The sequence below is a fragment of the Castor canadensis genome, chromosome 3 (assembly GCF_047511655.1).
Source record: "Castor canadensis chromosome 3, mCasCan1.hap1v2, whole genome shotgun sequence".
NCBI lineage: Eukaryota > Metazoa > Chordata > Mammalia > Rodentia > Castoridae > Castor > Castor canadensis.
In genome coordinates, this window is record NC_133388.1 from 132,560,111 (window position 1) to 132,576,748 (window position 16,638).

Genomic DNA, 16,638 nt, shown 5'->3' on the forward strand with positions numbered 1-16,638 from the left:
ATCGTAGATTATCTGTCTTATTTTTATTTATCTCTTTGAATGTAGTTATGTACTCTGTAAGAGAATGAGAACTTTCTGTCTAGTTGATGTGAGTTTCTCTATGATATTTGGCCCTGACTCTTTTGCTGATGCATACCCCCAATTCAGACAATCTCCTGGCTACTTGATGTTTACCTCATTCATATGGGTTCTCAGCTATTCCCAGAGCTACTGTTTCAAAATAATTATTGCTAGCAATTATGTACTTTCATTAACTACTACACTTTCATAGTTATTATGAGAAGTTGTATTGAGGAAAAAAAGCTTTCTTCCCTCTTAATTAGATGAAAGTGGCAAATTTTACCCCTGAAGTTTGACTGTTCTAATCACAGCTGGTCACTCATGCTGCTACTTCTTGAAGATTACTATTCCAGTAATGTAGATTTTAATAGCCCTCTTGAGAAAGAAACAATACAAAGATCCAAGAGAGATGCAAATTTAAATATAATTTTTTAAAATGTGGCCAATGAGGTCCTTGCAAATTATAATCCACTATATCTGACCTTAGAATTAAGGCCATTTCTGAGACACTGCTAGAAGTCCCTAATTAGAAAAGAGATGGTTCTTGCTGATACTACTAATATGAATAATATATCAGATATGAGTACTTTGTATTCCAAGATTCTAGAACTCTTTATAAATCATATTCTGTGCAATTGAGCAGTAGCATTTATAGAAATTCACATTAACATTTTCCAAAGAACTCAGACATGAAAATCTAACAAGTAAGAAAACAAGGTAAGTGAGAAACATTGCCTGCTTCTAACATGCCTGACCTTTAAAAAGACAAATGTGGTATATTGGGAAATGGTATAAGCAGAGAAGATAAATCAGTTTCTTTGTGCAGTCTTACATATTCTAAAATACCCCAGAGTGAAACACAACAGAGTTTAAGCAGAAAATTAGAACACTTCTCATGAATTTAGGACAACCAAAGAAATCTTTGAACTACCCATGGAGAAGAGCTAGTTTGCAAACCTCCAGAACTGCCTGAACAGAATTAACCTAAAACTTCTGCTAGAATCCTTCATGAGGACAAGTATAAGGACAAGCATGATTTGATGCCTCTGTAGTTCTCTACTAAGCCTGGTTTCTACCAGACTTTGGTATACTAATAATTTTTTTTCCATTTCAGATAAAGAATAAACTTGTTTATGCCTTCTAAAAGGAAAAGAGTAAGACAACTAAATGAATAATTAAAGGTTTAAAAAGTACATATCAAAAATTATTTACATATTTACCATACCAAGAACAACACTTAGCCTGCACTAACCACAGTACACACCCTCTAACAAATTGTATGACTCACCTACTTACTTGCACATGGCCTCAGGTACTTTTCAACAAAGTATTCTCAAAAGCTGCTACAAATTGATGAGGTTAAATACCCATGAACCCCAAATAATTTACTTACCATCGAAGACTCAAAGAAAGAGAAGTAAAATAGAGCAAATTGATTATTATAGTTGAGATCTAAATTTTATTCTCAAAAAAAATTACTAGTTTAAATTGGAGCATACAATCCCATGCAGAGAAACAGTCATTTTGCCGGAATCTCTAACACTGATTTTATTTTAGTCATAGTCCACAATATAACTCACTAAGCATTTGCTGTAGTTCTTCAACAAGAGGGTACATATTCTTTTTTAAAATGCTAAACTCATACCAACAAATTCTTACTCAGATTCTTCAAAGGGATAACTTAAAGAATGTTCAGTTAACATGCCACTTAGATGCACCCTAAAATACTGCATGTTTTAAATTAGTCCTACCTAGTAGAGAAAGACTGCAGGAATCCTTTCTTTGGTCCTTCTCCTTGGGCATAAAATATCAGGGCTCAAGCTGATTTAAAGGTGGGGCCATATGTCCTAGCCAACACATTATCATTCTGTTTGCAGGAACATATAATTCTAACAAATTATCTTTACTTCAAGAGAGAAACATCCCACACAGAAGAAGTACTGCTGGTGAAGCTCAATGGTAAGTCTAAAACATACATTACAGGAGAAAAAAATCAGCTCAAATACTTCAAATACACAAAGATGGCTTTCAAGATGTTTTACAGGTCAAAAAGATCATTTTATCTGTTTCAACATTCAAAGGAAAATCAGTCATACTGACTATGACTACAAATAATCATTCTTAAAATGTCAGTTTTAAGAAGTAGCTATGAATGTGTCTGTTACCATCATTTGGCTAAAAGTACCTGAAAGAGTTAACTTTTTGGTTTAGATTATCTCTATATGTTAGACATTTTTGCCAAGTTTTTGATAATGTCCTTTTTACCATACTTAATATTAACTGTTTCTTTCTCATACTTGTCAGTCACTTCAACAGCTTATGGACACCTTATTCACCCTGACAAGGTCCGCAAAAGCACAGAATAAAATACTTGTTTGCCTTTTTTGCCACAATTGTCATCCAAGTCAATAACTGGCCTTATCAGTTTTCACATTTTTTTACACTTGTGTTTGCAATGTCATCATCTTCAACACTCTCATTCTTATATTCACCTGTTATTAATGACTGTTTTGACAATTTCTCTACCTTGCAATGCAAGCACAATACGTATATTGGTGTCAAAGCTCAGCGGGTTTTGATAACTGCTCTTTTCACGTATGTATTCTTTGGGCTAATAAACATGTGACCAATACAATAAGACTTAATGGCATCTTGTTATTGACACAAAAACCTTTCAAAAATCTTCCCTTGCAGGTTTATTTTCACACACCAGAGTCATTGTCAAGTGTGTGTTCATGATAATTTATCAGCATCGATTCTAACCATTAGCATCTCCATAAACGGCATCCTTAATTCTTGCATTCTTCAGTCTCTGCTAACTGCAGCAAATGCAGAGTTTCAAAAAATAATTTATACAATGCTCTTCATAGGGACATGTAATTCTTTAATCACAAGGATATATTGAAAATGCCACACCGCTTTCAGAAAGTATGCTGAAATAAATTCCCCTATAAGATTTTTCACTGGAAATTTTTAGGAGAGGGATGTGTAAAGCATTTGTCCAGGAACAACTTAACATGATTCTGTGGTCCAGTTTGCAAAGAATGAATACAGCTGACTAGATTCCTTGCTCACTGTTAAACCAGTAAGAAACAAAAAGCAGTAAACACAACATGCTTCTGTCTCCTGTTTACAGGTGAATTGCATCTACCTTGCAGACTTACAGCTGTTGGCATTTCCTTGCTTCTGCATACTTTATGGGCAGCCCTGGCATAGGATGTTAACTGGCTGAGCATCCTTCCTGCTGCCTGACCCTCTTGTTGGTCATTATGAAGCCTGGTTAGAAATTCAATTCTGGGAAAGAACTCTTCTTCATCACTAATATCTCTTGATATCTCTTTTGGAATAGTCATTATGTCTTCTTCAAAATTTTGAATTCTTTGCCACGATGTTGCTGCATCATTGATCCAGTTTCTTAATTTTCTTTTGGAACAATTGTACTATGCAGAGGTTATGTGATTTTGGTGTGAGTTCATGCATTCCAATAGTGTAGCATTCTCTGTGCAGCAATGTGGATGGAGAAAGAGTTCTTAGCCAGACACCATGTGTGTCTTTTGGAGCTGTGTCCCTGGGCTCTATCAATACCAGATAGGGACAGAGGATGAGCTTGAGAGAGGACACATCAAGAGCCAGAAAACCATAGTCCATCTCTCCTTACTACACCTGCAAGCACTTTATCAGGACTTGTCCTTGGCCCTGGAAAGAAGTGACTTAGCGAGGATACTCCTTAGACTCTAAGGAGTCCACCAGCCTTAGGGGCTCAGAGAGGAAAAGGCAGAAGCAGGTAGAAACTTCCTGAAACTTCTCAGTTCTACTGCTTCCTCAGGTCCTTATGTACTAGGGCACCTGCACTGCCCTGATTGTACTGCTAAGGATGCCTGTATTGCATGTTTCAGCCCTTGCTTGTGTAGGCCAGGGGGAAATGAGGGCAAAATGGAAACAGAAGAGACAAAGGGAGGGACAGGCAGGAGACAGAGTAAACTCAGGTTCTTTCATATTGTGGAAAATTTGGTAAAATTATAGTAAAAAAGGACCTTCATAAATCATTGATAGGAAGGTAAATTAGTGCAGCCACTATGGAAATCAGTATGGAGTTTCTTCAAAAGATAAAAATAGAACTTTGATATGATCCTCTTATACCACTCTTAGGCACATATCCAAAATCAGTCAAAGTCAGCATATTATAGAGGTATGTGAACACCCATGTTTATCATAGCACTGTTCACAATAGGCAGCCTATGGGATCTGCCTAAGTGCCCAACAATGGATGAATGGGTAAATAAATTATGGCATACGTACACAATGGAGCCATAAAGAAGAATGAAATTATGCCATTTGCTGGAAAATGGATGAACTAGAGATCGTCATGTTAAGTGAAATAAGCCAAGCTCAGAAAGGCAAATATTGCATGTTTTTTTCTCATATGCAGAATCTAGACCTAAAAACAAACAAATGAACAAAAAGACATGAACATACAAGGGAGCTCATGGTGGGAGGTCCCAACCAGAGGGGTCAGGGGAACAAAAGAGAATTATGGGGGTAAATATGATTTCACATATGTATATTGTATACATATATGAAAATATCATAATGAAATCCATTATTTTGTAAGAAAGAAAGAAGGAAGGAAGGGGAGAGAAAGAAAGAAAAGTCATATATTTTACACAACTGGCAGATGCTGGGCACAGCCCCAGATAATACATATACCATGCTGTGCTTGGGAACTGACCACACACCCACTTGGAGTCAGGGCACTGGGAAACAGGGAAAGCAGTGGCCAGAAATGCTAGGGAACATCACAACAAGACAAAAGGCAGCAGGTGGAAAGCAATAGAAAGAAAAGATGCCTTTCAGTCCCTTAGTGACCCATTTCTTGATTCTCTTAGATAAAGCAAAGTCAGCAGGTAAGTGATGACAAGGGCAGCCACACGCAGAGCTAGCTGGAGTGAGGTGTTTTCAGTATGTAGACATCACAAGCTCATTTGCAGAACTGAATTGAGCCCTTCCCCTTCTGACTCCTAGGTGTGTCTTTGCATGCATGGAACATTATAGATCAGTAAAGTTTCAGAAGGAAAGGGCCACCACTCATACAATTTCAGCTGTCAAGATGGAACTGCAGCAAAGAAGTGCTAAGGACCAAATAGAGTCAGTCCCAGAAGTAAAAATGTAAAGGTACGGGCTGATGCTGGTTGGTATTAGAATGTAATAATAAATTAGGTGAGCCAGGCAATTTTCCTCTTAAATGTAGAAAGCTATTGCCAGAGAAATACCCTAGAAAGCAATCCCCTCAATTTAGCATGATTTCGAATAAAACACAAAAAGAATATTTGGTCATTCTGTCATTAAGAGTCACCTGAAGTTACTGGTAATCTGTTGAGCAATGACTGCCCACAAGACTGACTGTATGTAGCCTAGGGTTCAGCCCCTCAGCCCAAGTGTACTGCTGCAGGGTGTGCTCATGCCAGGGGGGGCATCTTGGGTCTCCCACTCCCACACCCCATTTTCCAAGGGCAGGACTCCTTTCTTTTTCAGGTTTGAACCACTCCCACACACACATGTAAATACTTACTGAATCAACAAATGTTGTTTACCCCTCCACCACTAAGTGTTGCATAGTGCTTTTTGCTGGTTGCCCAAAGAACTGCTTGAGTAGGAATCACCTAAAGAGCATTGTGGCTGCTTCTCCCCAGGTCTGTGCCTTTAAAAAGGTCCACATTCTCAGTCATGCTGTGGCCCGAACCCCAAAGCATGCTTCATCATCACGGTGATTGACACTTGTCTCTTCATTCCCAACTCTGCTCTTGCTCCTTAGCTCATCTCAGGGTCCACCCTGAGTCTCTAGGCTTTGGGCTTGATCTTGCCTTAGGTCCTTAAATGCTGGTAGGGTAGACATAAGAATTCAACTTCCCAGACCTGATTTTCTCTAAAGATTTCTGTGCATGGGGCAGGAAGAAATAGAACTAGCACCATTCACCCTTCACACCACTCACTGCCATAGAAGTTTCTCCAAAAGGAGCTGGTTTTACCTACCTCCTCATCTTTGTCAGACAGTAGGACTCAGAGGTGTCATATATTCTCCTTCCTCCAAACCATCCAGGATTACTCAATATGCTCTAAAAATTTTCTTCATTTATCAAATAAACAGTGGGATCACATAAAAATATCCTTGTAAGGCTCGTGATAAAGCTCGGAGACAGTGAAGCTCGGCAATAGAATGCTTTCCTAGCATGGCAAGGCCTTAGGTTTGATTCCCAGCACAGAAAAAAAAATTCTCTTCCAGTTGTATCCCCAATGCTGCAATGTTGCAGGCTTTCATTCTGCTGACAAGGTACCTAGCTCAAATGTCACTGGGAAATGACTCCTAAGACTAACCCTATCCACACACACACACTCCATGCCTTAAGTCCCTGTGCTCAGGGCAAACACATTATTGTCCTGTGGGACTCCCAGAACCTTACATTTTAAGTAGGTCCCTAGCTGGCATTGTCTGCTCAGGCCCTTCCAGTTTAGAGATAGAGACTGGTGTCAAAGGTTCTCTGGGTCAGCCAGCCTCCCAGTGCTTTCCAGATGGCAACTTGTCATAGGCCATAACCTCTCTGTACCCTTTCCTTCATCCTGGAGACAAGTTCTGGATATGTTTCAAGTCCTATCAACCTGACATAACCAATTCCTGGAAAAGTCCAAGGAGAAGGCTAGAAGGCCAGAAACTTCTCATTTATGCTCCATCCCTGTTGCAGTGCAAGTAATATTTTTAGTTAATGTAAGGTTTTTTTTTTCTTTTATACTGGACATTTTCCTAACCGGAAAAAAAAGGAAAAAAGATATGCAACTGTGTGTGTTTGGGGGACTTCACTAGTCCTTTTTTTGTAGTCTTGATGCTCAAATGCACAGGTGCTCATCTGTACCTAGGTAATATTGAATGACTTGCCCAGAGGGTTCCTTATGTAACCCCCCTCCCTGCAGTGAGCCAGCCCCCTGCACATGGACACCTGCACTGCAGGACAGGCTGCCCAATACCACAGGGACAGGATCCTGAGTGGCCTGTACTCTGCCCTATAGGCAGCAACGCTGACTTCCTGAAGAATACCTCCTGGGCACAATCTTGCATTTGATTTAATTAATGGGCTGTTTTAGTGCTTTCTCTCAGGTCTCCAAGAATTAAGCTTTCTCAGCACTCACTTTGGTGTGATCCTGTTGGTATAAACAGCCCAAAGACATCAGAGTTCAGAAACAGATGGTTAATGAGAGTCAGCATTAAACATGTGCAGACAGTTCCATTCTAGTCTGCACTGAACCTCTTGTGGCCCAAGACCATACATGGTGGCACCTGGGGCCTCAATCTGCATGTGTCTCTTGGTTGAAATACTTATCTTGTTGCTGAAAAAGAAGTACCTCTGGAAGACGTCACTGAAAAGATGCCTTAGATCAGAGATCTGGATGAAGGTGGTCACACAGCAGCCTGAGAGAGGCTGACCACAGTTGAATTGGAAGAGGCCTGACGGGGACAACATGGGGCACCATCAGGGAGCACTGAGAACCTGAGTGGGAAGTAGGTAAGGACACCTCCTTACCCTGCCAAAGGGGCATCAAACATTTCTTCACCCACAGACTTAACCTCAAATCACACCTCCCATTATCATCCATCTCTCCTGCTGAGAGCCTGGAGCCAAACTTGTACAGAAGCCACTGTGAGCTGAATCAGCACTTTTAAGGCCCTGGGGACCCCTGCCAGGCCATTAACTAAGCATTCTTAAGGACAACAAGCCAAGGGCAACCAGCCACTCCATGACGCCTCTCCCTGCCAATGTGAATAAATCAGAGGAAGGTGTAGAACAAGCCCAGCGTGGCACTGCTGAGAGAGGCTCTGACCCACCAGCATCTAACTCAGCCTCCAAAGAATGGTGATTTATAGAGTAATGGTCTCAGATGCCCTTCCTTTTTGAAAACATTCCAGTTATCTTTTTGGAAAGCAGAGGCAAAAAAGAAATTAATCGGCTCAGGGTAGAAGTGCCAACTGTAGGAAAACCACTTGTTTTATGCCACTATATAAAAAAAATACTAAACTACAGTGAGCCCTGAGGACTCTATCCAGACTAGAAACTCTAAGATAAGTATTAGTCACTTAACTTTTTTAAAAAGTTCCTCCTCCTCATTATTCCTTGGATTCTTCTCTAAGCCAGCTTTAGAATGTTTTGGCAGGTAGACAGACAATCCCAAGATATTAAAGGTCAAGTCCTTCCTTTTTTCTCCTCTTGAACCCAGGCCAGAGGAAACGAAGGTTCAGTGGTTTGAATGTGCTGGGGGCTCACAAGGTCACAGGAATGATAAATGAAGCTCTGGGTGGCACCAAGAAGGATGCTCCTAACAGTGGCACTCAATGTGTCCAGATTGCTCCTTGCTTACCAATAACTTTTAGTCTCTAGTTAATTTCTGAATATTGAGGTGCCATTACTTTCTCATTTTATTATTTTAATGATTACCTCCTAAACAAGCAAATATTCAGCCTGGGAAAGGAACTGCTGGATTGATTTACCAAAGCCTGAGAAAACTGAGAAGACTGGATCAGCTTAGGTCTAGGTACCATTATATGTTATATCATTTGTTGGAAAAAAAAATGCCTTAAGAAGTGGTTGATGTGCATCCAGTAAGAAATTACCCCCAGAAATGGGAAATGCTAATGAATAAAATTCATTAGCAGGAACAGAAAGATGCAAGGAGACATGCTGAGCTTTACCGCTGCTCAAGTTAAATGAGCCCAAAATCAATAGTTCATTTAAAGTACAATGCAGTTTCTTTTGTAACTTAGATTTTTTAAAACTCATACAACTGCCTTCCACAATTTTTTGCATGTATCAAATTGTATGTAAATCTAATAAGAAACAATTGGAAGAAATACAAAACAGTTACCTAACAGAGTAAAGTTTATTTTAAAATAATGCAGGCTTTATAAACACTACAAATGGAGAAACAATGATAAAACAGGACAGTAAGATTACTTCTGTTTCTCATTGCTACAGTGGACTTCAAAGTTCTTCTAAGCATTATTTTTAAAAGACAGAGTAGATTCTTGACAGATGTTAGCAACTAGGTGAATAGAATAAATAGGTCCTAGGATGTACGGAGTGAAAAGAACATGATTCTGAATTTCTTAGGACTTTTGCATCTCTTCCACTTCAGCATCTTCTGAACATCAGTGGATACCTCTGCAACCCTCATGTAGCCCTTCTAGAGCAGCTAGAACCAGCAGGTGCTTGAGTCTGATGTATTCAATGAGATTTTATATGAGAAAATGTTTTTGCAAGTTACCAAAATATGTGCAAATATAAAGAATTAGTGTTATTATAGATTTCTCTCATCTTTAAACTAGTACTATTAGCTAGTTGTCAGTGGCTTATGCCTGTAGTCCTAGCTACTTTGGAGGCTGAGATCAGAAGGATCATGGTTCAAGGCCAGTCTGGGCAAACAGCTCATGAGACCCCTAGCTCCAAAAATAATCATAGCAAAATGTTCTGGAGGTGTGGCTCAAATGGTAAAGTGCCCGCTTTGCAAGTGAGAACCCCTGAACTCAAACCCCAGTCCCACCAACATCAAAACAAAACAAAAAGCTGGAATTGTTCCAAATTATTCTTGCCACATCTAAATTAATCAGCACATATCTTCTTGGCTACGCTTATGTTCTTTGTGTATTCATCATTCTAGCAGGGATTAAAAACACACATGTAAGATGGAGCCCCTGCTCAATAATAAGGAGAGGAAGAGAAAACTAGACATTTTATGAAAGATTAGAGGAAACCAGCATGAAGTGGAGTTCCAGGAAGAGTGGCTTCATTTTGGGATGTGGGCACAAAACATCAGTAACTTGCAGGGAAATTGAAAAGAAGAAACTGATTTGAGGGCAAAAAGAGTGGGTTATTAGAGCAAGGATGATAACTAGAGCTATGGAGAGGCAGGAACTTTTAGAGAACAGGAACCCTGTCTGAATCATCAGTGTTTCCTATTATACTGATTACTTCTGCCACACACTCAGCACCTGACACCTACTTGTATGTGTTAGGGTGAACAAAAGGAAGTCATGCTAGAAATGGGTCCCCTCCACCTTGAAGTTGACTTATTGGAAACTCTTGATCCAGCCTTAAAGAAAAATAGACACCCACCTTTAGCCATTAACTAGAAACTCCCCACCTGGCCTAGAAGGAATGACCTGCCTTTAAGCCACTATCTCAGGAAGGTCAGAGGCACATGGAGGATTATCTCACTTAGTGATCTTCCGGAGACTTCTCCCCAACCTCCTTTTATCTACCCTTAGTCTGTAAGCTACTCTTGGCTCCAGTTCTCTTGCTAGGGACCCCTCTACAATAAACGCTGTGCTGACGTTTGAGCTGTCTCCCTGCCTATCAATTTTGTGCCTCTTTCACTCTAACAGTATGCATGTGTGGGGTGTTTGGATGAGTAGGTATTAACCATGGTTCATGTGGCGGATATGCTGGTAAACCACCTCCAGGTGAGGTGGAAAGATGGTATTCTCTGTGTAGAGGTAACAATAGAGGTTAGGAAGAGGTAAAAGGGCAGGAAAGAATCAAGCATTTAAACAAACCCACTTATTCAAGGGAAGAGAACTAAGTGGAAACAGTGATGGAAATACAAAAAAAAAAGGGATGAAACAGTCAAAGAACTAGGTTGGTTTCATGTGATGGAGGTGAAATTTTGGGAGATAGTTAATAATAATGATGACAGTAGTAGTTAGTATTTCTGATGTGAATATTATATGCCAGAAACACTGCTCAGTATACTATCCCATATATTATGAATGCATTATCTAGCTACTGAAAACAATCCTATGATATAGTCAGTACTTTAAACCCCATTTTATACATGAGACATTGTTGACTAACAGAGGCTAAGTAGTTTACCCAGAGTAACATAGCTGAACACATCACCAAGACTAGAACCCACTCAGTCTCATTCCAAAGCCTTCAGAAATCTCTGCCTCTTCAAATGAGTCAGGGGCAAGTACAGCTGAGAGTGCAGAACACTAAGAACACACACATACAGTCATACACACACACATGCACATTCACACAAACACAGATTGGCATATGCACACACACTTGTATGTACACATACACATAAAGTTGTATGCACATCCATACACACATACATACACAGAGTCATTTAATTTCAAACAAAGAGACCATTCATGTCCATTGACAGAGACATTCTACATACAGTTTGGAGGCAGAAACAAGGTGGTTATTAGAAATACAGGGAATGGACAAGGAGAAAATTAAGGCAATACATGAGTTCACTTTAAAGCACCACCAACAACAAAGAATAGTCAGTAAGGGAATTCAGGTGCTCCTAAATTCATGACTGCTGACATTTATTAACATAGTTTGGCTAAGAAGAAAGTCACATTTAAATGGGTAGCAAAGCAGCTTACAAAAAGATGAATTAGCTGCATGCGAACATCTGTGTATACACTTTTCACCTGCACAGACACAAGCTCAATGCACTATAGCAGGGATATGAAAATCACACATGCCTATGAGCCGAATTTGTCAGGCACCTGTTTATGTACAAGCCAGGAGAGAAGAATGCTTTTTATTTTTTTCTTAATGGTTTAAAAAATAAGAAGCAGAATAGTATTAATTGACAAATGAAAACTATATGAAATTTTAATTTTGGTGTTCACAAAACAAAGTTTTATTGGCACCAAGCTGTGTTGTTTGCTCATATATTATCTACTGCCTCACTGTGCCGACAGTGAGCAGCTCTGACAGAGACTTTATGGTCCACAAAGTGTGAGATATGTAGTGTCTAGCCCTTATGGGAAAATGTGTGTCTCCTATTCTAAATCATCTCAATTATTTTAATTTTGAAGAAAACATCACAAAGGAAATGAAATTAGATACCTGGCAATGGAGTTGTGCTAGTTCTCACAACAGGTATTTCTTTCCATATGTCTCCACTGTTTTCATCCTCGGGTATCCAGGAATCAACAGTTAAACAAAAGAGTTCACATGTGGCCATATTTTCAAGTCTAATTTCTTCCAGATACCACCTGGGATCCTTTCCACTGTTGTCATGGCCAATGCGTATTTTGTAGATTTCACCAATGTCTTCAAGATTAATCTGCAGAACAAAGGGAAAGGGAAAAGAAAAACCCCTGCATCTCTGACTTGATTTTTCAAATTCTAAATCCATATTTAATCTTGAACTCAATACCTGTGGGGAGTGGATTATGAGAAGTCTATGAGAACTGGACATAAGCAAGGCGAGATGCAGCTCAGCTGCTTTTCCTAAGATGTTTATCTGTAGGCTGAGATTGGCATTGCCCCAGCCACAGAAGAGGAAAATGCAGAACAGCTGCTTCTCCTAAGTTGTTTATGTTCAGAGAAGCAGAAACACAGATTTCTCCTGTTACTATGTCACGCCCCTGCCCAAGAACCACTGCTCCACCCTGTTCACCACTGGGTATAAGACACCTGCTGAAGGAGGATGCAGGACTTTTTACTTTGGGGTTTTGGGAGCTTTTGCTTTTGGCTTTTGAATGAAGGGAGGCTTTTTGGATGTCGGAGGCTAAAGGAAGGGAAAAGGATTGCAGAAGGGAAAAGAATTGTTAAAGGGAAATTGCTAAATGGGAATTGCTAAAGAGGGGTTGATAGAAAGCTGCACTGAGAACTTTATACATAGGCTTTAGAAAAGTTAAGCTAAAGAAAAGCTACAGAGAACATGGGACAGTGCAAGTCTGAGCACTGAGGCTTTAAGAAACTAAAGAGAGAACATGGGACAGTGCAAGTCTGGGGGCAGAGACTTTAAGAGAGATTAGCTAAAGAACAGCTAAGAGAAAACATGGGACAGAGCGAGTCTACAGAAAGAGATTTTAAAGAACAGAAAAGAAGACTTTAAAAGCAAGGTTTTAAGGAAAGACTTTCAAAGCAAGGTTTTAAAGAATTATAAAGGAATAAGTCCTTAAAAATATAGAGATAAGAAGCAGAGTAAAGAGAAGAGATTAATAGAGATAAGAAGCAATGAGGCAGTTGTGCATCTCCACCTGAGTGTCCAACACACCTGGCCCCAACTTTCTGTCTATCCTGTGTCCTTTCTACATCTCCAGTAACCCCCAGTTAGCCCCAGTTAGGTTCAGTAATAACAAGGGAGCAAGAAAAAGCTTGCTCCAAATACCTGTATTTTAAATCACAAATACTTCTTACTAATTTCCCTTAACCTTAAAAGTTTTGTTCTAAGCCATGTGTTTTTCTGTGGATTTCCTACATTCTTCAGCAGCTTTTCCTCTTGTTGGTTCTTTTAAATTTTGTACAAATTCTGTATGTAGTAAAGAAATTACCTTTTAAAAAAAAAGTTGTTCTATACACTGAAGCCCATATCCACTGACCGCAGATAAACCCATAGATTAAATCTAGCTTCTTCTCATTACATGTTTTTCTTAAAGTGATTCACCATTACTATCTTGAAAATAAATGTTTTACTGTAATTATTGATACAGGCTACTTATTCAGTGGTAAGACCAGAAGAATAAGATAATCTAATTCTCTGGTATTTGTAAGACATTGGACTTTGCTATTCAAGTGAGATCCTGGGGAACAGAGATCCTAGATTTAAACTAGTGTTAACCAGGCAGCCCTAGAACAGATTCAGGACTGATTTTGCAAGTGTTGGCAATGTGACTAAATTCCTTTGCACCACCCCCAAACACTCAATCAATTGGTACAATAAATATTCTGATGTATTATTCATTACTCAGAATTTTTCTTTTGAAAATTCCTATAGAGGTCATGTGAAAAAAGATTAATTATATACTTCTCTAGTTTTCCATTTCTACAATAATGAATTACTACAAACTTAATGATTTAAGACCAGACCCATTTATTGTCTCTTAGTTCCATGAGGCAGAATTCTAGGCACTGTGGTTCAGCTAAATCCTCTGCTAAAGGCCTCACAAGCCAAGGTCAAGGAGATGACTGGGTTAGTTTCTTCAAGAAGCTCTAGGAAAGATTCTGCTTCCAAGCTTGTTCAGATATCTGGCAGAATCCAGATCCTTGTGGCTATAGGAGTGAAATTCCTGTTTCCTTGATAGGTGGCCCTCTTCCCCTCAAGTCAACAAGGACACATCAGACTTTCTTATCCTTGGAACCTCTGGCTTCACCCATGCTGTTAGCAGGAGGAAAATGTTCACTTCTAGAGGCATAAGTGATTTAGATAAGGATTTATCTTAGATAAGTCAAGATAGTCTCCTTATTTTAAGGTAAGGTGATTAGTAACTGTAATTATATCCATAACATCTTTTTGCCATGCAGTACTGGGGTTTGAACTCAGAGACCAAGACAGATACTCTACCACTTGAGCCACTCTACCAGCACTGCCATGGAGTCTAGCCTATTCACAGGAGTGACGCCAGGACCAAAGATCAAATTTTTACTGCCATATACTAGAAACAAAAACAGTTATGTCTGTCTTCTGATATTCACACCACCACTACCACCAACATCTTTTCTTCCCTTTAACATCATAAACACTCACATCACCACAAGGAGTTACGACAGAGTTAAAGGAGACCTGCCACCTGTTTCTACCAAACTATTTTATTGGTAATATAATCTTGAGTTACTGTGCTGGTGAGAACTGTTCTGAATAAACTGTGTCCAATAGCCAAAATGCCCTTGGTCAACATGCATACAGACAGAGTTTAACCATTTAGCTACATAGTTGGGGCCCTTTTATTTCTAAAATAATGTGTTTTTATAAGTTGTACCATGTAGAAACATATTAATATGATAATATTATTTTAATAATTAATAATATTAGTAATAATAATGTGCTTAGTGAAGGTAAGTGGATCCCAAAAATCCTCCCAAAGTTGCAGATAGTAGGAAATATAGAAAGCTCAAGCCACGTCCCACCATGTATACTAAGGCAAAATAGCATGTGGCCCACACCCCAGTTTTGGTATCAGGCACATCAGGTTTGAAAGTTTCTTCTGTCCATGCTGGCTGTGCAAACTACAACAGGCTTTTCAGCCTTTCTAAGCTTGGTAACCTTACTAAACACTAAAATACAGATTGAAAATCACAAAGTCCAAAATCTGAAAGGCTTCAAAATCCAAAACTTATTGAATGATGACATGACACCACAAGTGGAAAGTTCCACACATGAAACTCCATTTCATGCAAAAAATTATTGAAAATACTGTATAAAATCACTTTCAGGCTAATGTATATGGTGTATAGGAAGCAAACATGAATCTCATTTTTAGACTTGGTCCCATTGCCAAATTATCTCATTATGTCTATGCAAATATTCCAAAATGTGAAACATGTCTGATCCCAAGCATTTCAGAAAAAGGATACTTAACATGTAGCACCAATCTTACAAAGAACTAGAGCACACAATAGTGTTTCCAGCTATTGTTTTGTCCATTAGACTGTTGCTAATGAAAAAGAAAAATGTCTAAATCCAACTTATAGGCAAGGAAGAATATTGGTCAAGAACTCACAGAAGGAAATAAAAACTAGTATTTGGACATAATAAGTGAAGTCAAAATTGATAAATCCTGTCTAACACTGCTATTAAAAGCAAATATTTATAAATAATAACTGAATGATGCCATAGTATAGGAGCTAAATTACTCATGTACCATGTATGAATGAACCAATGAAAATTAGAACTAAAATGACCATAGCATAGGCTAATTCAATAGCTTACTCCCAAATTACTTCTGGAATGTTAGCCAAAATGGTTTGGAACTTTTAGTTCTAGTTTGATACTGTCAACCTGAGTGACCTCAGCTTCAACCAAATAAAAATATAATGTCAAGAAATTATTCTTGCATATAACTGCTCTGAGCTTTCTGCATTTAACTTCCTACATTTGAAAATAAAAGAGGCAGTCATTCCAAAATATAGGATAGCTTTCATCATAAAGATGGGCCACACCATGGTTCAGTTATTCTCCACAAAAAGAATTATGCTGAAAGTAGGGCACAGGCATAGATTAAAATAAACTTGTTTTCAACTTGAAGACCAAAGGGGCAGATGGATTGAGAGACACGGGGTCAGAAAGAGAGAGGCAGAGAAGTCTGGAAGCATAGCCCATTTCAATGGTTCTAATGCAATATGTTGAAAATTGGAATTAGTATCAGTGAACTCCCACTACATGAGCAGAACATGAAGACAAGAATTACTATTGGAGAATGTTTGATTTGGGTAGGTAAAGTTCTTAACAAAAAGGGGTTAGGTTTATACCAAATTAAAGGCATAAAATAAAGCACTTTATCACATTTTTAAAATAATTCTGTTTTTTGCATATTCTACTCCAAGAGCATTTCACACATGTGGTAAGTAGACAAAACGATTTGAATATTACAAATAAGCACTGAAAATAATTTCTTATTGCAAATAAACACTGCTCTAAACAAGCATATAAATGGGGGAAAACAGATATCAGAAGCCCTGTGAGGACAGGAATGTGAACAACTAGTTTGATATATTCAAAGAGAGAAATACGCAAGGCAGAGGTAAAAGAAAATATGATGAGTGGATTCAGTACAAGCAGCAGAAA

The 16,638-nt window shown here is 38.8% G+C and overlaps 1 protein-coding gene across 1 annotated transcript in view; it reads right to left on the reverse strand.

Annotated features, from left to right (window-relative positions):
* The window catches only part of Rp1 (RP1 axonemal microtubule associated), a 354,819-nt gene that overhangs the window by 26,148 nt on the left and 312,033 nt on the right, over positions 1–16,638 (reverse strand). The window contains exon 25 of the mRNA XM_074066939.1: positions 11,973–12,192. Within this exon, the coding sequence (XP_073923040.1) occupies positions 11,973–12,192 (220 nt within the window). The remainder of the gene's footprint in view (positions 1–11,972; positions 12,193–16,638) is intronic.